At 49.2% G+C, this 24,447-nt stretch overlaps 1 protein-coding gene across 2 annotated transcripts; it reads right to left on the reverse strand.

The window, feature by feature from the left end:
* Window positions 1–715: 715 nt before the first annotated feature.
* Window positions 716–24,447, reverse strand: PLAT (plasminogen activator, tissue type). 2 transcript variants are annotated; one of them, XM_025886304.2, is made up of 14 exons: window positions 24,292–24,447; window positions 12,941–13,038; window positions 12,042–12,084; window positions 10,014–10,151; window positions 9,514–9,624; window positions 8,800–8,974; window positions 8,039–8,130; window positions 6,638–6,812; window positions 6,038–6,123; window positions 4,481–4,676; window positions 4,230–4,366; window positions 3,930–4,070; window positions 2,917–3,083; window positions 716–1,621 (listed from the first exon to the last, which is right to left on the reverse strand). In XM_025886304.2, exons 2-14 carry the CDS (start codon window positions 13,001–13,003, stop codon window positions 1,463–1,465), a joined length of 1,683 nt encoding a protein of 560 aa, XP_025742089.1. In that variant the 5' UTR covers window positions 13,004–13,038; window positions 24,292–24,447; the 3' UTR covers window positions 716–1,462. The 2 variants fall into 2 exon arrangements, with proteins under 2 accessions (XP_025742089.1, XP_073758660.1); XM_073902559.1 differs by lacking the exon at window positions 24,292–24,447 and adding an exon at window positions 16,912–17,001.

Raw genomic sequence — 24,447 nt, forward strand, 5'->3', positions numbered from 1 at the left:
CCGACTGAGCCACCCAGGCGCCCCCCTACCCACATTCTTCATGACCTTCACTTCCAACAACCTGTACAAAATCCTTCCCCATACTCCCACCACCCTTTTTCCTCTCCAGATCTCTTGTATTTCCATGCAGTGACATTCCCGGTCTCAAGGGTGCCTTGCCCACACCTCCTCCCCACCAGTCCAGATCTCGCCCAATTTTTGAAAGCCCTACCTCTGTTTTCCCTTAAGATTCTCTCATACTTCCTGCAACTGAAAAGTAAAAGTTTCTCTCTGCTGTTTTTGTGACCCATCTCTGTTCTACCCGGGTATTTATCTTATTTTCCTGTCTAACCGAGAACTGCCTTCCTCCCCCTTTCCACTGTCTATAGCACTTTGCACGTTGCCTTGTATGCAGCGAGTATTCTCTACATGCCAAATGAATGAAAGGAAATATTTGAGATTTTTTTTTATTTGAGAGAAAGAATGAGAGAGAGAGAACACATGAGAGGGGGGAGGGTCAGAGGGAGAAGCAGACTTCCCGCCGAGCAGGGAGCCCGATGCGGGACTCGATCCCAGGACTCTAGGATCATGACCTGAGCCGAAGGCAGCCGCTCAACCAACTGAGCCACCCAGGCACCCTGAGATGATTTTTAAAATGTGACCATGACTAACAAGAATAAATGAGCTGTGAGATACTGCAAGTGTAAGAAAATTATCCCACTCTGATTTGGGAAAATATGTGAAAAATAATCTGAATTTATTATTTCAGCACAGTATAATACAGGGGTGTGGCAACAAAGTAAAAACTAAAACGGATTGATATAAATATACTAAAGCCTAGTTTATCAGTTACTAAAATGATACAAGTCTCCTGTTTTATTATAAAGAAAAAAAGATTTACACTGTACACAAAAAGATTTCCTTCCAAGAGCTGTAAAGTGGAGAAAGGGAAAAGTCAAATACTTGATTTAAAAGGTGGTGTTGAGAAAAATGATCTGGCCAGCCAGCCCATCCCTTACGAGGAGACCCCCACGGGGCTTCCTTGTGACTATAAATAGACATTCCATTTCTAATGCAATCCTTCCTTCCTGAAGGATCTAGTTACTTTTTTACTATTGAGACATGCTTTCATCTTTGTGGTCCCATTTACAAAGCTGCTCGTGGTGACAGATCAGGAGGTTGGGCTTCTCTCCCTTCCTCTCTTCTGCCTTAGACGGTGGTACTCCAGGAGGGGTTGGCATTTATCCGTCTTCTCGGCTGACAAACTATATTCTGAAATCAGATCTTAACCCCTGAAAACTTCTAAAATGGGAAGTACCTATTAAAACCTATCCTCTCCCCCCTTCTATGGGTTCCCCCTGCCCTGCCAACCACTTGTACTGTGTGATGGCTCAGCTCTGTAAAGAAGCACTCCGCCTTAGTGTGTCTTCTGAAGTGGAGGAAGCAGGGTCTCCCATGATTTCAGGGAACTGGATGTCCTTGGTCACAGTCGCATATTGTTTTGAATCCAGTCTAGGTAATTAATAACCTTGGTATATATACCAGGAACATCTTTCTGCCCACAGCCAATGCCCCAACTGATGATGCCAACCAGAGTCATGCGATTGTCCTTCATACACACCAAGGGGCCACCCGAGTCACCCTGCAGTAGAGAGAACAGGTTAGTTGTTTGCAAAAAACGCAAACTCTTTGGGGAAGTTAGGGTTAATATCTGTAGTGCTGATTGTTGTATTATTCAAAATTTCAGAGAGAGAAATTTTTATCTCGATGATCTTGATCCTGTAGACAATTACGCTGTATCTACATTGCAAAGCAGAACTGAGATAATTGCTCAGACATTTCAGGCCACAACCCTCCTTTTAACTCTACCACTTACTGGCTATGTGGCCTTAGGCTAACCGTGCTTCAGTATTCTTATCCTCGAAGCTAGGGATCATACTATGTACCGTATGGGAGGTTGTTATGGGAATTAATTGGGAGAAAGCATGACATTTTGTAAAACTCTTGGTAATTGTTGGCTGTTATTGTCTTATTGAATCAAAATGATTTCTTGTTTTTGTTTTTAACTTGAAGCTTGCAGATCATGGTTTCACTTTACATACAACCTTTTTATGACTGTTGAGCTAGGGCTACAGCTGAGGTTTCTGAAGAAACCATTCAAAAAGACAAAGGTTGTCAAGGAACTGAGGGGAAAATGCTGATATAATTTACCTTATAAGAACAAAGTCCATAAAGTCTTCAATGGAAGAGCCCCGTTTCCTTCTTTTTGTTTCCCCTCTAACCCCCAGCCCCTCGATGGAGAGCTAGGCACACTGTAGGCTCAAAAATGTCTCATCAATAACGGTGCCTTGATTATATTTAGGTCCTAATACCACAGGCTGGTGTGTGTCCCATACCAGGGCCCTGTTATCATGAAATAGAAGTACCGACTCTGACAAGGGTGCCGACACAGAGAGCCTGAAATAGTTTGCTTTCCCAGGCAAAAAACCTCATACTAGGGCTGACATGAGTTTTTAAAACTTCTTTCTCACGAATCATCTGGGTCATACTCCCTGGCAAGCTGCAGCTTCTCCTCCCCCGCCTCTACATGGCAGACTCCAACAATTCTCCAGCCCCTCCAGAAGTCAAGAATTGCTTCGTCTGTGTTGCTTTACCCATCACTTCAATAGTCGATCAATTGCCTGGGCTTACAAGAAACCCTGAATCAGGTGGAGTTTCCGGTATAGACAATGGGGACACTTCCTGCAGTTTAGATTTCTTAGGTTTGGGTAACTTTGATCTCTCTCCGATTGTGTTATTTCGTTGAGGCCCTCCTCTAGAATCTCCAGCGCCTCACCAAGATGAATGCATCCATTCTGGCTGTAACTTTGTCTTGCTTAGGAACCTGTGGGCCAAGGACCACTTTTCCCCTCGGGTGGGCGAGACCCCCGTGTCTACCTGGCAGGCATCGTGCAGGTTTGCCTGGTTCCCACCACTTCGCGTGTCTCCGGCGCACAGCATGTTGCTTGTGACGGTTTTGTTGAACAGATGCCGTGATGTGCAGCGGCTGGACGGGTACAGCCTGACATGAGCCTCCTTCAGCCGCTCAGAATAGAAAGGAGAAGCTGAAACAGAGAAGGGAAAACATCTTACAGTTTTAGGGAAAGTTATTTGTAAATCTTCTAGAAAGAGGAAGCTGATTTTTCTAATAATGGTTAATTTGGATCCAGCTTACAGATCGATGAGGTTGAAGCCTACGAAATACTGTCAATATCGTTTTGACCGACAAAACCAGCTATTTTATAGAGTTTAGCCCATGGTTTCTCAGGAGCAGCGCTACTGACATTTGGGGCCAGAACATTTTTTTGAGGGGGGCTGTCCTGTGCACTGCAGATGTTTGGCAGCCCCCCTTGCTTCGACTCACTAAATGTTAGTATAAACCTCCATCCTGAGTTGCAACAAGCAAAAATGCCTCCAGACATGGCCAGCAAAAACACCCCAGCTGAAAACCACTGGCTTAACCTACTATCATTCAATTCTCATAATCTAAGGAGGTAGGCAATTCTACCCCCATGTGACCAGCGAGGGGGCCAGTGTAACATAAAAACCCACGTCCTGGGTCCCACCACTACAAGGTGCAGATCTAGGGTGTGGACTCAGACCTACACGACCAGAGTCGCAAGAGCCCCACACCCTAATCACCCGCCTCCACTTCTTATCAGAACCTTGCTGCAGTCTTAGGCCCTTTAAAGCACTTGTACTTTTCACCCCTTTCTTGACCTGCACAGTGACCCCGAGAGGTGGGGCAGGCAGACAATGGGTTCTCGGTCTGCAGGGAACTTGCCTACATTTACACAGCATCAGTGCCTGAGCCAGGGCTAGAACCTTCTCATGACTTTTTCCTCTCAGTAACCGCACGCCCCGCCGTCCTGCAGACAGACAGGATGGGGCCGAGACTTCCTCCCACTTACACGCCTCGTGCTTGCCGTAGCCAGACAGCTCACATTCTGTCCAGTCGGGCAGCCTCAGGTTGGCCTCAGGGAGACACACAGTGCGCACGGTGTCGCTCTCCTGGGCGCAGTGTAGCGACTCCGACTTCAGTTTCAGCAGGACTGGGAGGAGAGCGAGAAGAGAATAAGCCCCATGTGATGCTCGTCTGATTGGAGGGGAGGAAGATGAAGGAGAGGGGAGGGGGAGGAAGGCAGAGGTGCGGATGCACATGGGTGGGTGTGTGTCGTGTCATCTGGAGCAGGGAGCACAGAACATCTCACCAATATCGTTGTTATAAGTGTCTTCATCAAATTCCTCATGGATGATGTATTTTTCGACTTCAAATTTCTGCTCCTCCTCTCCAGGGACCTCTCGGTATGTTCTGCCCAAGACCACCCTAAGGTGGTGGGCATCATACCTAATGGAGAAAGAGCCTTAGGACGCACTGCTTGCTGTGAGGCTTCTTCTAACAGGCCCTGGTTTCAAGGCCTCAAAGTCTAGGGAGACTGACTGGGTTTTCCGGAGTCCCTACCTCTCCTGGAAGCAGTGGGCAGCAGACAGGACCCAGCAGGAACTGATTAGTATTCCCCCACAAAAAAACCTCTCTCCTGGTGACCTCCTGCTCTTGACAAAGATGGCGGCCTGCCACGGATGAGACGTGATGTCTGTGTAGAGTCCTCCTTTAATGCGAAACTGTGGCTGCTTGTACTGTCTCAGACCACAGGTGGCTGGGAGAGGAGAGGACGGAGAAGGGAGATCAGACCTGCGGTCCTTGGGTGAGGTCCTTGAGCACCTATCTTGGTTTTCTCTCTTGGAACCCCGAGTTTCCACAGGCTTATTGCTCACGTCCAGGCTATAGAGAGGGCTAGAACAGTCTCCGCGGTAACAAAAACCACAGCTTTCATCTGTTGATCACATAGTGCACACCAACCACTGCACATACACTATCTTTAACCCTCACCACACTGAACTTCAGGGAAGCTGGGAAATTTTTGCCCAAGGTCACAGCGGCCCCCGGATTAGAACCCAGATTTGTCTGACCCCAATTGGGATCTTTCTGCCATGCTTCATTACCCCCGTTTTTTCCTGCACCCGTCTCCCGGCTTCAGAAATAACGAGGCCCTGCAGCTCTCTCCTGGAGGATGTCTACCCCATCTCTTTTCCATCTACTCCACCTTGCCCATCCTTCAAGGCCTAGGTGAAATCCTCCCTCCTCGTGGAGCTTTCTTAACACTCCCAGCCCACCAGGCTCCGAGCGGGCTCACGGATACTGCTCACCGAGGACTCGCCATGCACGGCCTTGGTTGTGAGTCCATCGGTAGTTTGTGTCTTACTGCCCAGTTATGTAGTATGTTCCTTGAGAAACATTCTGGCTAATATGTGTGTTCACAGGAATGGAGTAATAATAATCCATTCTCAGACAATTTCTAAAGTTTTTTAGCAAAATGTGCCAACTTGAATTTCCTCTCGGTCTTCCGCTCCCTCCACCCACCCAGGTCCCCTGTGTGAAACGGGCTCTGTGAGAAAGGTTGGAAGAGTTCACAGCAGAAGTACCAGCTGTGGGGTCAGAGGATGTGGGATCAGACCCGGGCTCTGCTACTCGGAGCCCAGTGAGCTTGGGCAGGCCATGTGACTTCTGAACTGGTTTCCTCATCCAGAAACCAAAGATAGGAAGACCGCCTCTCACCACGCTGTCGGGAGAACGCTATGAGAGCACTTTGTTATCTAGGGAGCCATATGCGTGAGCTATCCTCCTCCATGCTCTCACCACGACCTCATCATCGATCATTAATAAAGGCATCTGGAGAGAGACGTTCAGAGCCTAATGAATTCTAAGAGAAACTGGCCAGTTCTTCTCCTTCGTTTTGCCCCTGTGTCACACTCGTGCGTGGGAAGTGAACACCTGGCCAGAAGAGTTGTCATCCCACCATTGCTTCAGTCATGGAAAGCCCCTCCCCACCAAGGCCTTCCTGAAAATCTGGGAACTACGCAGTCTGAACCAGACAGCTATGAAGACACAGGAAGTGGCAGAGGAAACGGTCAAGAAGGGGGGCTGGGCAGTGGGAGGTGGCCAAGGGCCAGCCCTTACAGCACTGAGGCACGTCGCAGTATTCCCACGTCAACTTGCGGTCCTTCAGCACGTGGCACCAAGGCTTGGCATCCCCATCTGGGTTCCTAGGTGGTAAGAGAGTTTAAGGTTTTCAAGCACATCAGAAGCCACATGAGAGCAGAAGGAGGCTCAGTAAACCAATGGCAAAGCAATGAGCTGGGAAGGAGGGGCCTGAGTTCTGAACATGGCTCTGTCCAAGATCGCACCAGAGGAAAACAAGTTTAATTTTGTTTTTCTATCAGCAACACAACATTCCCCTCTCACAGGGATGTTGGAAGGGACTGTGAGCTGTGCTGTGAGGACAGTCTTATGATTCCCTGGGAGAAAGGAGCCAGACAAGAACAGAACAGATGAGAACTAAGTGGCTATGGGACAGCACCTCGAACGTGGGATGTGGGCTGACAAACTGGTGAACTTCCCTCTTTATAATAGGTGTTATTCTAGCAAGTGAATAGGTGTGACTAGAGAATATCCATGGTTCTGGGTCGTTCATATAACTTTAGGCATGAAATCTCCTATCCCACGTCCCAGTCCTGCCTTCTGCCCAGACATGAACCCCACGGACCCTGTGCTACGTACCGGCAGTAATTGTGGTTGCCCAGGCCCAGTGCCTGAGAATTGGTCTTCCACGCTGTGTAGACCTTGCCTGTTAGGACTATGGAATTCCACTGGAGGCAGGGGGCACCAGACGTAGTGTGGCTGGAGGTGCCACGGTATGCTAACCCTTTTCCAAAGTAGCAGTCCTCATTTTTTTCTGGAACAAAAGAAATCTCAAACTGAAACAAAACCAATTAAATGCTACCGCAGGCGAGTCGGGGTTTGCAACAGGGCCTGAGCGGGGCTGCTGGCCTGAGAGGATGAAGGCAGTTAGCCTGCCCATAGGAGGGGGGAGATACCATCCCACCTCCCCTCTTTCCTCCTCCTTCAAGGCCTTTTACATAGGGATGGTAAATGGCTTTCAGTTGGTGGGCCAACTTTCATCGGTTGGATGTGGCTGCCTGGATTGCTGTGTTGAGAGATCCTGAGGGTTTGTTCATGTTGGGCAGGAAGGGCCTATGCCCAATTAGTAGTGATTATTGCTGGAGCTGCTTTGAAAGTAAATGGGGGTTTCCCTGCTTATACTTGACAGGTTGTGGCAAACCAGAGTTCTTCAATGGAGGAACATGTCAGAGGCCCCAGTTTCTCAGATTTTGTCTGCCAGTGCTCTGAAGGGTTTATTGGGCTTGAGCAGGAAGAGAGAATATGGACCTACGGATGCTGCCTATTTTCATCGATTTGCCCCATTTTAGCCTCCTTTCTCCCCATTTAAAACTGGCAGAGTGTACCACTATAAACAGCATAATTAAAGCAATCTTTAGGGCCCCCTAGACTAGTGAGTCCCAATTTACCGATCCTGGGAGGGGAGAGGATGCTTTAGAATTACTATAAAGAGTCCTCAAATTCACAGGTATGTCAGACTTACCTGTAGGCAGAAGGCACATTATTATTTTATATGAATATTTAGAACTTTAAAACACATTTTTTATACTATTGGGATATCATTATTTGTAAAAGCACCACAGAATTCATAGTGCTTTTTTATAATTTAGTATTTTTAAATTTGGAAAACCTTCTCATATTAAACATCTTTGAGAGAGAGAGAGAGAGATTGAGAAAAAGGCCCATCAATCACAAAAGGGAGCATCTCCATTCATCCTCAAAAGGACTGGAAACCACCCACGCGGCCCCCCTTCTCCTCTGTACACGAGGAAATGGGGGACCCGGGGGGGTGGTAAAGAGGCCAGCTCAAGGTCCAACCGCTAGTTAGAGGCCAGGCCCGGGTGAGGACCTAAGTCTCCTGATGTTCTTCCCTCTGCAACCAAAATGATGAACCACCAGCCCACTCCTTAGTGTCCTCAGCTATAGAAACACAATCAGCTTGGTCCTCCTAGAGTCTACTTCCGGGGACGCTGCCAGGGAAGGTGGGCAAGCAGCACTTACCCTCGGGGCAGGCTGGCGTGCTGCAGAACTCACTGCTGTACTTGCCCGCCTTGAAGATGTAGCACCAGGGCCTTGAGTCCCTGTCCGGGTTTCTGAAAAAGCAGCCAGGGAAGGCCGGGGTAGGTGCCAAGTTAAGCCTCCCTCTGAGACCCAAAGACTTTGCATCCTCTTCCGGGGAAAAGGTCAGTGAGCTTTCGGCAGTGCACGGGGGAGCTGGATCATGTCGGGTGGAAGTGTGACTTAGCTACTGTCTCTGGAGACTAAGTATGGTTTAAGGAGGTGCACACAGAAGCCATGTTGACAAGGGCTGGCCTGTGGCGGTTAGTTTTATGGGTTAACTTGGCTCTGAGTGCCCAGTTATCTAATCGACCGCTAATCTAGGTGCTGTCGTGAAGAGATTTTGTAGCTAGGGTTAACAGCCACAATCAGCGGACTTGAAGTAAAGGAGATTATCCTTTATCATGTGGTAGCCCCATCCAGTCTGTGCAAGGCCTTAGGGGCAAAAGCTGGGAAGACCTCTGCCTCCAGACCGCAACAGCAAAGCCTGTGGGAGTTCGCAGCCGGCGGGCCTGCCCACATGCTCCAGACGGGCCAGCCCCGCGGCGGCCTGCGCCGCCTGCGAACATCACTGCGTCGGTAGAGAAGGCGCCGGTTCTGTTTCCGTGGGGCCCACTGCCTGATGAGCTCCCGGTGGTGTCCCCAGCTGTAGCAGCTCCTCACCAGCGGGAAGCGAGCTCACGCAGGAAGGGGGGCCCCCTTACCTGCAGTAATTGTGATTCCCGAGGCCCAGCTGGATGGCGTTGGGCCTCCGCCCCGAGTAGCGCTTCAGGGCCAGCACGCTGCTGTTCCAGTTCACACACTCGGCCCCGCTTTCCGCGGTGCTCCACGTGCCCCTGTAGGTGATACCCTGGTCCTTGTAGCACGTGGCACTGGCATCTGATTGAAAACAGGACACATGGGGCACCTGGGCGGCTCGGTCATGATCCCAAATCCCGAGATCGAGCCCCGCATCCGGGCTCCCTGCTCAGCGGGGAGTCTGCTTCTCCCTCTGCCCTTCATCCCACTCGTGCTCCCTCTCTCTCTCAAATAAATAAATAAAATCTTAAAAAAGAGAGAAAGAGAGAGCAAACAGGACACGTGACGCCTCCCAAGTGCATTCCCCCTTCTGTCATTTAGTTTTCCAAAGGGGTTTCACTTCTGCTCTGTCGTCACCCCAAACCAGCGAGGCGGGCTGACTGCCGAAGCTACTGGGGCGCAGGAGGTACACGGGGTGGCCAGGGTCCCCCAGGCAGACCCCAGCTTGGCACCCAAGGCTCTGCCCGCTGCGCCCAGCGCTCTGGTTTCCTAACGGACCCTTGGAGGATCCTTCCCTGTCCCCACCCTGCCCCCGTCACCACACACTTCCTCTCCTTTCTGGGAAGACTTGGGATTCTGTCCGTCTTCTCACACCACCCACCCACCCACCCACCACTCACCTATTTCGCAGCGTTTCCCCAAAAAGCCTTCAGGACACTCGCAGACAAAATCTGAGAAATAGAGAGCCTGCCGACACGCCCCGCCATTAAAGCACCTCTGTTCGCTGCAGACTGTCAAGGACAAACAAGGCAGCCCCAATCACTTTCACAGCAGTTCCAAGGATAATAGGAGTTAGGATTTTAAGAGTAAGCTCTGCCAGCCAGGCACTATTCTCGGCGCTTTACAAAAGGAGCTATTTCTTCCTCACAGCAAACCGTGAGGTAGGTACGCCCATTCTCCCCATTTGACGGACGAGGAAGCTGAGGCCAGGCAGGAGAAGGCGAGGGCCCCAGGTCACAGTCTCACGTTCTGGCTCAGCGCCACCACCTTAGCCTGAGGCCCAGCACGCCCGTAACCTCCATCTGAAGTTGCGCACGCGCGCCGGGCCGGGGACACAGGGGGCGTGGGCCTGAGAGCCGGGCGCGGGTGCTGGAAGCTTCGGCGGCGCGCGCGTACGTACCTCTGACGGGCACCGAGTGGCAGTGCGCGTGGCCGGCCACGCAGCGGCAGTACTCCACGCGGTTGCCCCGCAGGCCCGGGCGCAGCCACGACTCGTTCTGCAGGTACAGCGTCTGCGTCTTCTCGTCTCTGCAACTCACTAGAACGAGGGACAGGCGGCCTCTTGAGGGCACGAGCCCCAAACGGTGCCACCCCACCGCAGGTCCTACTGAGTCCCTCACTCACTTGTCATACAACCCATCCTTCATCCCTTCCCTGCTCCCGGCCCAAAGACAGCACACACCTGCGAATCTGTCACCAAAGACCGCTTTTATTGTTCTTCCTTGGCGGGGCCCTCATCTTGGAAGAATTTATCTATCAAAATGCATTTACTAAGTAATACTCTACTTTTTCATTATATTTTGTGTATGTGTGTTTTTAAAGATTTTATTTGAGAGAGAGGGAGAGCAGGAGCGGAGGGGAGGGGCAGAGGGAAAGGGAGAAGCAGGCTTCCGGCTGAGCAAGGAACCCCAATGCAGGGCTCAATCCCAGGACCCGGGGACCATGACCTGAGCCGAAGGCAGACGCTTAACGACTGAGCCACCCAGGCGCCCCTAATTTTTCATTTTAATTCATCAGAAATATGCACATGTATATAATTGCCTACCAGAGTTATCGATCCACATGAGTGTTACCACACTGAAATGATGCATTGCTAGCCCAAAAGAAAGAAAATTGACATCTTAGTCTGTGTGGGGAATGTGCTGCTCTCACCATTATTTCTGATTTAATGAAAACGGTCTAGGTACTCGCATTGATATTCTTGCCTTCTTTGCCTCTCTCTGTTTGCAAACCAGAATGCCAACTTAAGAAATCTTTAACTTTTCATGAATTAAAGAAGTGACACATGCTCGCTATAAATAATACTGTTGTTTCTTTTGAGGGTCCCCTGCCTGGATACCCTTAGTATCCAGGTTAGTGGAAATGCTGTGCTATCCAACAGCAAAGGCATTAAGAGTATAGCGTTGGGGCACCTGAGTGGCTCAGTCAGTTAAGCATCTGACTCTTGGTTTTGGCTCAGGTCATGATCTCAGGGTCTCAGATTGAGCCCCATGTTGGGCCTCTCGCTGATCCTGCTGAAAATTCTCCCTCTCCCTCTGCGCCTCCCCCCACCCTGCATGTATGTGGGTGGGTGTGTGCGCGTGCGTGTGTCTATAGATACGCGTGTGCGCATGCGTTCTCTCTCTCTCAAAAAAAAAAGTTACAGCATACTTCCACTTTAAAAGAGGTGTTGCAAAGCCTTCCAGAGCCAAAGGAACTAGGTCATGAAGGACAAGAAATGAGGGTCCTAAGTTGGTAGCTTTAGATGTGAAGTTGGGCCCAAGAGTTCTTCCAACCAGAGTCAAGACAATCTGGCTGCGAGCATGTTTTATTTTTGGAATCCTACCTAATGCTCACGGCGATTTCCTCAGGTTTCTAAAGTCGACTCTAGAGTGAAAAGTCTTTCCACACCTGTGGGACTTCTGTGAGGTAACCCAGGTTCGTTACCCCAGTTTGACCAACCAGAAGACGTGGAAGCACGGAGATGGCAGTTAACAAAGATGCCAGGTGGACTCTGGCAGGATGGGGCTCACAGCCCAGAAAAGGACCCCGGAGGACCAGTGCAGCTGCGGCCTGGTCTCGGTGTGGCCTTGGGCCAGTTGCTCAATCTCTGGCTCTGTCCTGTCACCTGTGTAACAGGGCTTCGGGCCACTGAGCTGGCAGGCTCCCACCAGCTCTGTGACTCCCTGACAGCCGGACTCCTTGAGGGCACGCCTGTTCCTGTTCTCTCAGAACCTGGCCTTAGCTAACTAGGTGAATGAGTAAGGGCTGGGGGGTGATGCAGGCATCTTTACAGAATCACCCTGCAAAATTTCACCTTCACACAGCTTACATAAGCTGGGTGTGGTGGAAGATAAATCCCCGACAGCGCCTAGAGCACCCTGAGCTCCTAAGCCCTGACTCTGCTTCCTGCTTCCATAGACCCCCTTCCACCTCAGCTTCACCTTACCTCTGTAAGATCTGGCTCCTCTTCTGAATCGGGTGTGGATTTCCTGCAAAGCAACCAGGGGTGGAGGAAGGATCAGCCCATGCTGGGCGTGTTAGGAATAAACATGGTTGATCCAGAGACTGCCTACACACCCCCAGTCAGATGCCACCTGCCCTGAAGATTCCCCCTCGGGTAGCTGGCCCCAGGTGCAATGTCCACCTCTTGCCTTCTTTTCTAATTTGTCCTCTCCTTCTAGAGCAGTGCTACCAAAATAGCTTTCTGAGTGATGAAAATCTTTAATACCTGTGCTGTCCAATACCGTAACCACTAGTCACATGTGGTGACTGAGCACTTGAAATGGGGCTAGTGCGACTGAACTGAATTTTTAATTGCATTTAATTCTAAATTTAAATAGCCGCAGGGGGTTAGTGGAGTTGTAGCCCCCCTCCGTCCCCTCCAACTCTCTCCTCTAAAACCTCACTGTGCAAGGTACTGCTCAATGGGCCCTCCATGGTGCCCTTGCTCGCTGGGCATTTTTAGAGAGCATGTCCGTAGTATGGCTTCCATCCCAAGTAGACAGTAAGCAGCCTAGGTCAGCTTGCCAGCTTCCAGGGCTCATGGCTTGTGCACCACCTTTTTTAGATGCTTTATGGATGAATTCAAACACATTCTTGAAAAACAGCTCCAAAGAAGGCAGGCAGTAGCAGTGGAGTAGGATTAAGTACTATTTGCCCAAGTCAGAAGAACTGCCTGGGGTTCTGCGCCTGAATCCTGAGCATCCTACACAGAGAGGAGTGTGTGTACTGCGCTCCGTAACTGCTGACCTCTGCACTCTGACAGAACACCACTTTGGGGCTCCTGAGTCCATTGAGGGTATGCGGGCTCGAGGCTCGGGGCACAGACCTGAACTGCCCTCCTACCTGGCTGGACAAGGTGAGAGCTGCTCCACAAAGCAGCAGGACGCACACGAGCTCTCTCCTCATTGTATTCACCGTTCCTTCAGAGTGTCCCTTAAATTCTGGAAGAGGCAGGGGGAAAAAAAAAAAAAACTTCATCGTGTGATCGAGAGATCAAGGAGTATGGAAAGGTCAAGAACCTATGACTTGATCCTGGCCAGTCCCTCCAGCATCAGGTCCCATGGCAGGAAATGCCACCGATGTCTGGAAGATATTTTTAAAGATTTTATTTATTTACTTGACAGAGAGAGAGCACTGTAGGCAAAGAGGCAGGCAGAGGGAGAGGGAGAAGCAGACTCTCCACTAAGCAGGGAGCCCGACGTGGGGCTCGATCCCAGGACCCTGGGATCATGACCTGAGCCGAAGTCAGACGCTTAATGGACTGAGCCACCCAGGCACCCTTAGAAGATATTTTTAATTGTATATATTTTTTATTGTGGTAAAATACATAAAGTTGACCATCTTAACCCTTTTTATGTGCACAGTTCAGTGGCATTAAGCACGTTCACATTGTTATGCAAGCATCACCACCATCCCTCTGCAGAACTTTATTATCTTCCCAAACTGAAACTCTGCACCCAATAAACAGTAACTCCCCATTCCCCTGGCAACCACTAGGAAGTAGAATACTTTCTGTCTTTATGCATATGATGACTCTCTAGGTTCCTCATATAGGTGGAATCATAGAGTACATGTCCTTTTGTGACTGGCTCATTTCACTTTGCATACTCTTCTCAAGGTTCATCCATGTGGAGCCATGTGTCAGAATCTCCTCCTTTTTTTTTTTTTTTTTGTAAAGTAGGCTCTATACCCAGCATGGAGCCCAAGGTAGTGCTTGAACTCATGACCCTGAGATCAAGACCTGAGTTGAGATCAAGAGTTGGATGCTTAACCAACTGAGCCACCCAGGTGCCTCCAAATCTCCCTTTTTAAAGCTGAGTAAGATTCCATTGTCTGTATAGACCACATCTTGTTTATCTATTCATCCATCAATAGACACAGGTGGTTAGGAGATCGTCTTGCCCGGAGTTCTCTGTGGGCTGAATAGTGAGACCATCCCTGGTGCTTCTTGGCAGCCCGGGGACCCAGTGTCAGTTTGGTTTGCTCAAAGTGAGTTCCTGCCCTGGGGTCAACTAGGTGGAACCACAGAAATGTCCCTTCTGAAACTTTTTCAGAGGACACCATAGGGATTCTACCACTGGCACCTCGCAGAGCCAACCTACCTCCGATAATCTCAGTTCTTGCACTTAGAACTTCCACGCCTCCTTGTCCCACACAGGAAATGCTCCTCTGCCCCAGCTCTTGCCCCTCCAGCCCTCCACTGCTCCCTTGGAAGGTCTGTCTCTTATTTTATAGACAGGCCCAGCAAAGTGCAAATTGGCAGAAAGGAACAGAGGCATCTGGCTTTTGGTCTTTAGACTCAGATCTTCCTGGACCCCAAATTCCCAGTTTCCCCAGTGATCTTGCCCTCCGCAGCTTAAACTAGGTTAGTTGGTCGGGGTGTTATTTTGTGGTCTGGCAGGCCCACTCACTCCTTTGTCCACAAGAATTAAATCAGGGCATTTCTTCCCTTGAGTCATTTCCCTTCAGTCACAACAACTTTGGGTCCCACCCCTCCCCCCTCGCAAGGATCCTCAAGGGCCCTGTCAGAACAGAGGCTTCCAAAACTTTCATCCCGACCTGGCTCTGGCCCCTTTGTTTCTTTGCAAAGAACTTCCCTGTTGGAAGTGCCCATCCCCTCACTGGCCACAGGCCCCCCCTTGGAGCAAGGGTAAAAAGAGAGGGCGAGTGGGGGGCGCAAGGACTCTTTATGCCCCACTGCTTCTTCTGGGGCTGCTGGGGACAGGCAGGGGGTGGGAAATGGAGCCGGGGTTGAGGGGAGGGAGCAGCGGGGGCTGGTTGACAGGATTCCAACGAGGCCAGGCTCAGAGGGCCAGCTTGCCAACCAGCACAGCCCGCCCCCACCCCCCACCCCCCACCCCCCTCCCCCATTGTGAAGGAAACAGAAAGAAGGCAGGATCTAATCTGCCTTTGTTCTAATTTGGAGTGCCAAGGCCCCCCCACTGGGCAGCAGGCCACGTAGGGTGTGCTCTTTGGGGGCCTTTTTCTCACTGGGAGGAGGAAGCTTGCTACTGTTCACAGGCTTCTTGAAGTTTCAGAAGAGAGCAGTGGGGAGTTGAGCCCATCGGAAACAAGAGCACTTGGTGGAATCTTCTGGTCACAGGGAAGTGCTCTGGATTTCCTCTTTCTCAAAATTTCCCAAAACCCCTCTTAAATTTCCCTTCTTAATTTCATCCCATTTCCTATAACCTTTTAAAATAGATCTTCTTAAATGCATTCCCCCTCTTCCTCCAGATGTTAATCCTGTTTCACATATGCATATAGACTGTCCCATCCTTTATTATCCTGGCCAAGCCTTGAGGTAGCTCTCAGGGATTTATGAAGAAATTCTGAAGCAATGAATGAGTAAATGAGCCACCCATCAACAAGGAACTTGAGCATTGCCTGTCAAACCAACCAGCCCTTTCAATAAACTCATTAGCCTAAGCCCCCGGTGGGCGGCGGCCGGGGGGGGGGGGGTTGCTTTTTTTTTCCTCTGGATGCCCACCAAGATATTGTTTTATTTCAAGAATTCAGGGTCCTAAAAAAAAAAAAAAAGGATCTCTGGGTCCTTCTAACTGGAACACAATTCTAGATGTTGGAAAATTGCCAAGTAAGAAGTGCAGTATTGACACATTTGCATTCCCCGGACAAACGGGGGAGGGGGACCAGGCGGGGAGGCAGAGCATGACTTAGGGCTTCCATTGCGGCTCCCACAGCTGCATCATGTGAAAACCCTTGGTAACTCCGGGGCATAAGGGGCAAGGGAGTCTATTTTTGTCTTCTGCTCCTGGGAGAGTGAGAGACGGTCTCTGTTCAGTCGAGTCCTTATCTTCCTCCACTTTTGGGGGCCTTGCTGGGCCTTGAGCCGATCCAGTGACAATCTCAAACAAGGCTATAGCTCCATCTCGCTGCACAGAGGCAATGAGAGCATCTGGACAGGCTGAATGGGGTAGGAGGATGACAAAGAAATGAGTCATCCCGCCAGCAGACAAGCAGTGCAGTCCAAAGACAAGGGAGAAGGAAGAGAGGAGGAAAAAATGTGTCCTTGTTTTGCCTTCATTAAAGAGGTGGGTGTAGAGGTCTGGGGGCAGCGCCTGGACAAAGAACAAAGTGAATACCAGAAACAGGGACTCAGACTCCCTGTCCGTGGGGCCAGCCAGCGCCAGGACAGGCTCCAACACCATGAAGCACGGGCTGCCGCCAAAGGCAGAAGCACCCTGTGCTCACGGTGAGGAAGGTGGGAGGTGAGATGTGCGGAGTGAGTATAAGAAGTCCTTGTAGGCTCATTCTATAAATACAAAGACGACTTGTTATTTTTTCTCTGTGGCCTCTTCCTTCTGCTCTATTTCATAGTTTCCCAGAGTCAGAGAACTAAAAAAGCAAGAAAAGAAGGAAGAGGAAGGAAGGAAGGAAAGTAGGAAGGAAGGAAGGAAGGAAGGAAGGAAACCCACCAGAATGTCTCACTTTTGTTAGACTGGAATCCCTGAATCCTTGAAAACATCGCTGTGTGAGGGTTAACAGTGGAACGGCCACAAGGCCCATGGTCCCCAAGATCCCGGGGCCCCAGCACTGGCAGGCCCATGCTAGCACACAGAGTTGATTTCTGCAAATTTGCAAAAGGCACCCTCTCTGGTGGATGGAGTTCAGCAGACACAGAGCTTGGCAAATTGACAAAGAATCTGTGCAAATTAAAAAACCAAAAACCAGGACACAGGGCCTGGCAAATAAAGCATGGCCTGGATTTCAAGGATGCATGGGCAGGAATCCTTGTGTGGGACCCAGCCTGCATGTCTGCGTGCGGAAGCCTCATCTGCTTCCAGAGCATCTCTGACCTTCTGTCTGGAAGCTGCATTGGGTCCTGCTGGCGACGGCACTGGAGTGGCTCTCTTCCCTGGCCCCTCTGAACAACCGTGAGTGATGACTGTTCTAGGGAAGAACGGGAACAATGGACTGGTAACCAGGGAGGGGGTTACTCCGCTAGAGCCAAGGAAGTGTGCCATTGTGGCTGAGAAATCAATGGTCACGCTAGCCAGAAACTCAGGGTTTGTTTCTGCAGTGGTAACATGGGGGAATGCTGATTGATGGGCACCCATTCATAGCTGTGGAGTCTGCACTGGGTGAGGCCGCTGGGACGGCAGCAGGACAGCTAGGGGAAGGACCAGGGGGAAAGTACATGAACTGTTGTCTCAGTGCCTTTACATGGTCCTTTTTTTTTTTTTAAGATTTATTTATTTGAGAGAGAACGCATGCGTGCGCGCACGAATTGGGGGGTTGAGGGAGAGGCAGAGGGAGAGAATCACAAGCAGACTCCCCACCGAGCCCATATTCAGGGCTCAATCTCACAACCCTGAGATAATGACCTGAGATCATGACCTGAGCTGCAGTCAAGAGTCGGACGCTTAACTGCCCTACTTTCTCCATCTTCCCCCTTAAAAATCTGCCCTCTGGGGATGGCACCTGGGTGGCTCAGTCAGTTAAGCGTCTGCCTTCGGCTCAGGTCATGAGCTCAGGTCATTATCTCAGGCCCCAGGGTCCTGGGATCAAACCCCACCTCGGGCTCCTTGCTCAGTGGGGAGCATCCTTCTCCCTCTTCCTCTGCTGCTCCCCCACTCTGTCAAATAAAGAAAATCTTTGGAAAAAAAATCTGCCCTTCGGAAAGGGACTGATATGCTCATTCACATAAGGTTAGAATGACTGAGTAAAAATTGATATGCTGCCTTTCCCAAAAGTGCCTATATTTTGAGACATAAAATCAGCTCCCAGGGATGCAAAACCAAACTCTCGAGGTTTCCTCCAGGGCTAACACACTGTGGTTTCTGCTGTTGTGAGAACAAATGATATAATGGGAATCAACTGTGAAACACTTAAAAATGCGTCTAAGTACTTTTATTTAAACACAACCACATGTGTGAAAGTGATCTGCAATAGAAGAACTGTACAAACACAGTCAATCAAGTTCTGTGGTTCTAGGTACAAACAATGCAATTGCCCCAGCTGGTATAGAACTCAAGGACTTGTAGTTTTTACTCTTGCCAGCAAGAAAAAGGCAGAAATACGAGCAAGCTAGAGGAGACGAGAAATTGCAAGGGAAAGACAAAAGGAAGTTGATACTATGATCAAATTTTACCCCGTGTGCAAGGTTTGTTACCTTAATCTCTGGTAAAGGAGAGTCTCGGGTTATTATTGCTTTGCAAAGCTTCTCTCTGGAAATCTGAGTAAGACAGAGTCGGTCTCCAAGAATACCAATACTCTAAAGTGACTCATGGCTTTAAACAAACAACACCCTCCTTCCACTCCACAACCACCGTGGCCCAGAATGGATGCCAACAAATTAGAAAAGAAATGGTCCAAGGCAGAACTCCTTGGAACAGCAAAGGCATTTCACTAGAGTCGGGACAAGAGAGGGGGTGAGATGGCAGGAGGAAGCCTGCCCCACAGGCAGGGACCCCACAAAAGCGCACCCTTGCGGGTCCCAGACGGAGCCCGGGACAGGGGCCGCTAGCCTCTTAGCCCCGGTCTTGCTCACACAGGTCTTGCTTTTTACAGAGGCCGTGCTGTCAGAATAAAAACCATTTTCAGAAACTGCCATCATGTAGGCAATTCTTAACTTTTCAGTACTTAAATTTCTGTGTGTTAAAGTTTATTTTCTCTCTTCTTGAATAATGAGGGGACAAGAGAGGAAGAGTCTGTTTCTTACCTAATTTGATCCATTCCAATGAGGTGAAGAGAACAGAATCCTCTCCTAGCTCCCTCCCATCTCACTAGTTACTCAGGGCAGAATCCTCTCCGAAACATCGTCAAACCACAGGCGGACGACTTGTGCCTGAGTTACATGAAATTAACCTGGCAGCTCTGAAAACTCTGCACTGAGCACTGTCATCTACTCCCTGGCCACCCTCTGCCAGGTAATCCTGGTTGTTAGGAGGAAATAAGGGAGAGCTGGTTATGGGTCTAGGAAAACAGAAATCCATCCTGCCTCCTTTTAGGATAAAAACAAAAGAAACCCTTTCCTAATAAACTTTTTACCCTGTGAAGAAAAAACAAGGTTCAGCTGACAAACGCCAATGCAATTAGTCAGTGCAATAAAATGTTAAACCCAAAGTTTGAATTTAAACAAACCCTGCAATCCGATGTTCCTCTAAAACAGTGTCTCATCTTAAGCCCAAAGGTAGTTCCTGGTGTTCCTTCCGCTCCCTGAAGCCAACATCACTGCAAAGCAATGAAATACGCAATCCTTTGATAATTCTTCAGTTCACCTCCAGATTTCAACACCCATGAGTCAGAAAACTGATCAGAAGCTTTCCTTGTATCATTACTGAATGTGTCCACATTTTCCTGGGCTCGCAGGAAAGCGATGTTACAGTGTGTTTGTGAGAGCTGTGTGTGGATTAATGCCCCTTGCTCCACAGGCATTTGAGTACCTACCACTTCCCAGGCAGAGTTTACAAAACCCTTTTACAACTCTTGAATCATTTAAGGCAATAGTATTCTCTTGTTTCTACAGAGAGAATCGAACTTCAAAAAAGCATAAGGGCCTTGGCCCTAAGGCAAGACACGTGGTGAGAGGTGGTGTCGGGACTCGAGCCGACACTTTCCACCACTCCTTCCTATGTCCTGATGCTGGACCGTAATGTTTTTAATGCGCTCAGAGTTGCTGTTTGGGAGGGGCAGCATGTCTCAGGGCAAGGGGCATAGCCTCTAGAGTCTTCAAGTTCCATGACACAACCCTGACACACAGGTTGCCTGTGGTTTCCTGGATTTTCTAATGGGCCAATCATTCCCACCTTGCTGAATTACTACGGCAATCAGAGAAGAAGCAGGCAAAGGCCCTACGACGCAATGGCCCGTGCACGGTAAGGTCAAACGTACTGTCACGAGTGTCCTTCAATAACGGGAGCACCAACATTAACAGCTTCTCCCTGGAAAAACAACCGAAAGCTACCAAGGCAGAAAGATGCTAACATCTATGGGGTTCCCCATTGTGGTCAAGCATTAATACCCAAATACTGTTTCCTAGATCATGCAGACATCTTGTGATAACCTGCCACCGGATTCTTTACAACTGATATAAAAGCTCACACCTTTCATCTACACACACAGACCAGTATTAACAGGAGCCATTAGTTCCTGGATATGAGGTGGTGTCTTTTATCCTATCTTGAATGTGGGTTTTTTTTTTTTTTAATTTGCCTTTCCAGGACCTATTTACATTAGGGCCACTCTGGACTCTCAGAAGAAGCTGGAATTAGCGCCCGAGACAGCTGGAAGACCAGGCTGTTGTTGCTACTGATAAGGCCCGTCTGATGCAGACCACGTGGATGTTTAAAAACCAGAGACATTAGGCTAGAAAAATAAGGAAACTGGAGCTTCCCAGAAAAAGAAAAAAAAAGAAAAAAAAACTTCTCTTTTTCTCTATAGCCCAGGTGGCAGACACTGGCTCTTGCTACAAAATAAAGGCAAAATAAAACAAGTTTCTCTTTTCTATGAACAGGACAAAATGTGAAAAGCCAGCAGAGATCCAGTTGACTGGCACTTTCTCTTTTAGATTACTCCTAGCAGGTTACTGGGCTTAGCTTCCCTACCTGTCCCCTACCTGCAGAGGCCTCAGCTGACATCAAGCTGTTCATGCAAAAGACCTCTCTCACAAAGGGGCTTGAGGCCCTCTTTGGGTGTCCTCCTTGGGGGCCATCTATCAGGTCCTCCACTCCATCCACCTCTCCTTCACGCCCCAGCTCAGTCTAATTTCCTTCTTTCTTCAATTCATGGGCGAAGATTTAACAACTCTATGTATCCACCATCAAATATTTGCTGAGCACCAACCACAGACCAGGCACAGGCTCCATGGTGCAAAGACATATATGTTCTATCCTCAAAAACTCATAGTTTCGGCACAGGACAGACAAGTGATTAGGTAATCATAGTACAGTGTGGTCAGTGCTGTGGTATATGCAGGGATGTAGGGATAGAAGGTGGAAATGCAGAGGAAGAAGGGGTCTTAGTAGAATGCAGAGGAGGGAGAGCTAGTTCCCTCTTGTTGAGATAAGGGGCTGGTCAAGGTAGGCTTCCTGGAATTGATATTATATGACCTGCTGGTTGAACAAAATAAAGAGGTGTTCCTGAGAGTATATTGCCAAGAGGTGACCATAGCTTGGGGCCCAGGGTAATAGCAGCAAGCAGCTGGAGCCCCTTACTCTTCAGCATGAACACCTGCCACTGGGCAAAGGAACAGGATTCACACACCCCAGGCTCTCCCTTCGAGGGCATCCCTAGGAGGAAATTTGGTTCGGAAAGCTTGAAAGTTCCAAGGATGGAGGAGCCTTTGGGGCATGAGTTCGGTTTCGATTCCCTAATGTCTAGTTGTAAATTAATGGAATATTTGTGACCATATAATAAACAGAAAAGGCTTTGCATAAAGGTATCTCAGTATCTAGGTTCAGCCTGACCTTGAAGTGGGTTACTTCAGAGGCTCAAGGGGGAATCAGGTTTTCTAGATCAGTCCCCAACCAACCTCTCCAAGCCTCAGATGCCTGTGTCAGGAGCACCATGTAAGCAAGCCGTGCTTGCCTGATCATGGGCCTGCTAGCCAAGAGTCACCCTCAGGATCACAGCTGTTGGCATAGATGGTGCTAGGCGGCTGCAAAGGACACGCAATTGCATTAAGTTTTATAGGAAGAACAGCTAGTTAGTATTTCCTGGGTAATGGTAATAGGCACCAGAACTTGCCCAAGTCATCCCTTTTAAGAATGTTTATGCATTGCTTGCTGTGTACCTAGCACCTGGTTCGTTTTCCCCACTGGCACACATGTTATTTTTCAGGTGATCGAGAGGCTTGTTTGTCGCTCTACCCTCTTCTCCAGAAGTCAGTTTCTCAGGCAGGAGAATGTACAAAAGATCGCCAAGAAAATATGCTCTTCTTATATGTAAGTAGACAACTAAGCCAGGATTAGGAGACCAGGTGGCTGGACCTGGGGTTGGACCAGAGCGAATAATCACTAAGATGCATTCTAGCTCTGACTCTCTGTGAGTCCAAATTGTCCTCATTCTTTTATCTGGTTTGATTTGAGACTACCAGCTTTGCGAGCTGGTTGGCTTAAGAGAAGGCTTATAGCCTGAAACTATGCACAGAATTTTTCTCCATGCAAAGCTAATGACCCAAAGAATGAATGAAGAGAATATTCTGGTCACTCATTGTCTATCCTAGCCATCTCATCAGAGCAGAGCTGAAATTCACTCACAGAAAGTAGAAATTTTATTCTGAGACTGCAGATGCACAGTGCCAAATAATCAAGTGAAATTGAACATTTCAACTCAACACCTAAATTCTTCCTCAGCACCAGGCACTCAGTATCTCTGAGAAGTGGATGGACTTTGAATTTGAACTGGAGCTAAGTTCACCACCATTCCTGTGAACCACGATGCCCCCTCAACTGTCTGATTGAAAATAACCTGCACACATTTTAGAAGCTTTGTAAATCCTGAAGCTGGCACCGCTCCTCCCAAAGGATGATCTTCGTCAAAGGGCCCCTTCAGTTGCTCTAAAACCCCCTAACTAGAAAAGGTGCTGTTTGCAGGTTAGTAACAGGCCTCCCCTGGACAGTAAGTTTCCCCGAATGCTCTGTGGTCCCAGCCAGTCATTTATAAAAGCATTAGATGGATACGGTCACTAGGTATGGCCGGGCTGCTGGTTACAATAGTTTGAAATGTACTGAGCATGGTTCTACTCAACATGTTGGGACCCAGGAAAATAAAGCCGAGTCCCAGAACCTCTACTCAATAAGCACAAATCACTGCTGTTGCTCAGCTACTCCCTGGCTGTCGTCCCGTCCCTCCCCAACCCCCACCCCGTGTGATGAAGCCACTGACGAGTAGCACAGACACCAGGAGTATCTGATCTGTGGCATCACAAAATAAACCGAGTTGGTCTTAGGGAATGTGGACAGAGACTAAACCACTGGGCAGTGGGGAGCTACCGTTTATTCGTGATGAGATCCAGAGGTTTGAGGATGGCACCTCTGAGAACACTTTAGGTAGAATAAATTGATGAGTGGTGTGGAGCTTTTTCTATTTCAACATTCACAAATCCCTGCTGGTGCCCCGAGCCTGGCTCGGCTCTCACAGGAAGCACTCAGGCTGACCGTCATATATTGATTCTGGACAAGTCAGCGTCTAGATCCCAGGATGAGTCTTCCTGCCCGTGGGCAAGAATTGCTAGGAAGTCCCCTTTGAGGGGACTCCGCTTACTAGTTGTTTTTGTAGAATTTGTTCATGGAATTGCAAATGCACACACACATACACATAATTTTTTTCTGTCATCAATCCACTGCAGGAGATCACCATTATTAACCCGACTTGACCACCAGGTAAATCATCATTTCCACACTTCTTTGCATTTGAATTTGTCACTAGTTAACCTGGGAGCGCAGCATGTTTTTCTACTTCCCTGGCTCCCTCCCAGGAAGGTTAAGAAAATAAAGATAATAACAGTGAAAATCTGGAAAGCCCTGATATGCGTCCTGCAGAGCACCTTAGGAAGAAAAGCCATTGATGTTATTCTTCCCCTCTGTAATTGAAAGTCCTTAAAGAGGACCTCATACTTGCACACTGGGCAAAAACCAACCGGTGGAGATAGGGGTAGGGGACATGGGGTGGGGGGAGATCAGAGGCCTTCTCTTTTCCAGCACTTCCCACCTACTTAATCCCGCTCGAAGGCAAGGAGGCAAGTCGTGCACCACCACCCCTGCCTCCCCCCACCCCATCCCCAGCCCCGGTTTCTTAATGGGCTCACTGAGGGAGGGCGGCAATCAGACCCCGTGGACCCTCCAGGCTCTGATAGCCAAAAATCCCGAAGGCAGTTGATTGCACGTTTTTTTGCCCTTTAGTCATGAGGGCTTCCCATTGTCTCTTCAGAGCATTTCTCTAATTCTTTTCACTTTCCCCTTTACTCTGCAGAGATTTCTTCTCCAAAAAATAATCCCTCCTATTCTCTCTTCCCCTGACTGCCCTCGCCCCTCCAAAAAGACTTCAGCCCATCCCAATGAAATGCAGATACAAAAAGAAGGCTCCCTTGGGGCTCAGATTCTAGCTAATCCGCTTTTTGCCTGAATTACAAAGTCAGTCCCTCCTTAAGGCATTCCTCTATTGGCTCAGTTTGCCTGAAAGACTTTTAAGAGAGGAGGAGATGGACAGACAGGGAGGCACAGAATTCAACTTACCGCCACTGCTTGCCTTCCTTCCCTCCCTGGAGAACCTTCTCTTCAGCCCTGGGCTCTTGCGGGACCTCCGCTCCAATCTCCTTGCACAGCTCCGGCCTGCTTTAAGTTTCAAGGCAAGGGGTGGAGTCAGTGGCCCTGGGTGGGCGGGTTTCTCTG

The sequence above is a fragment of the Callorhinus ursinus genome, unplaced genomic scaffold (assembly GCF_003265705.2).
Source record: "Callorhinus ursinus isolate GAN/ISIS: 27379988/994484 unplaced genomic scaffold, GSC_fseal_2.0 scaffold17, whole genome shotgun sequence".
In the NCBI taxonomy this organism is placed as follows: Eukaryota; Metazoa; Chordata; class Mammalia; order Carnivora; family Otariidae; genus Callorhinus; species Callorhinus ursinus.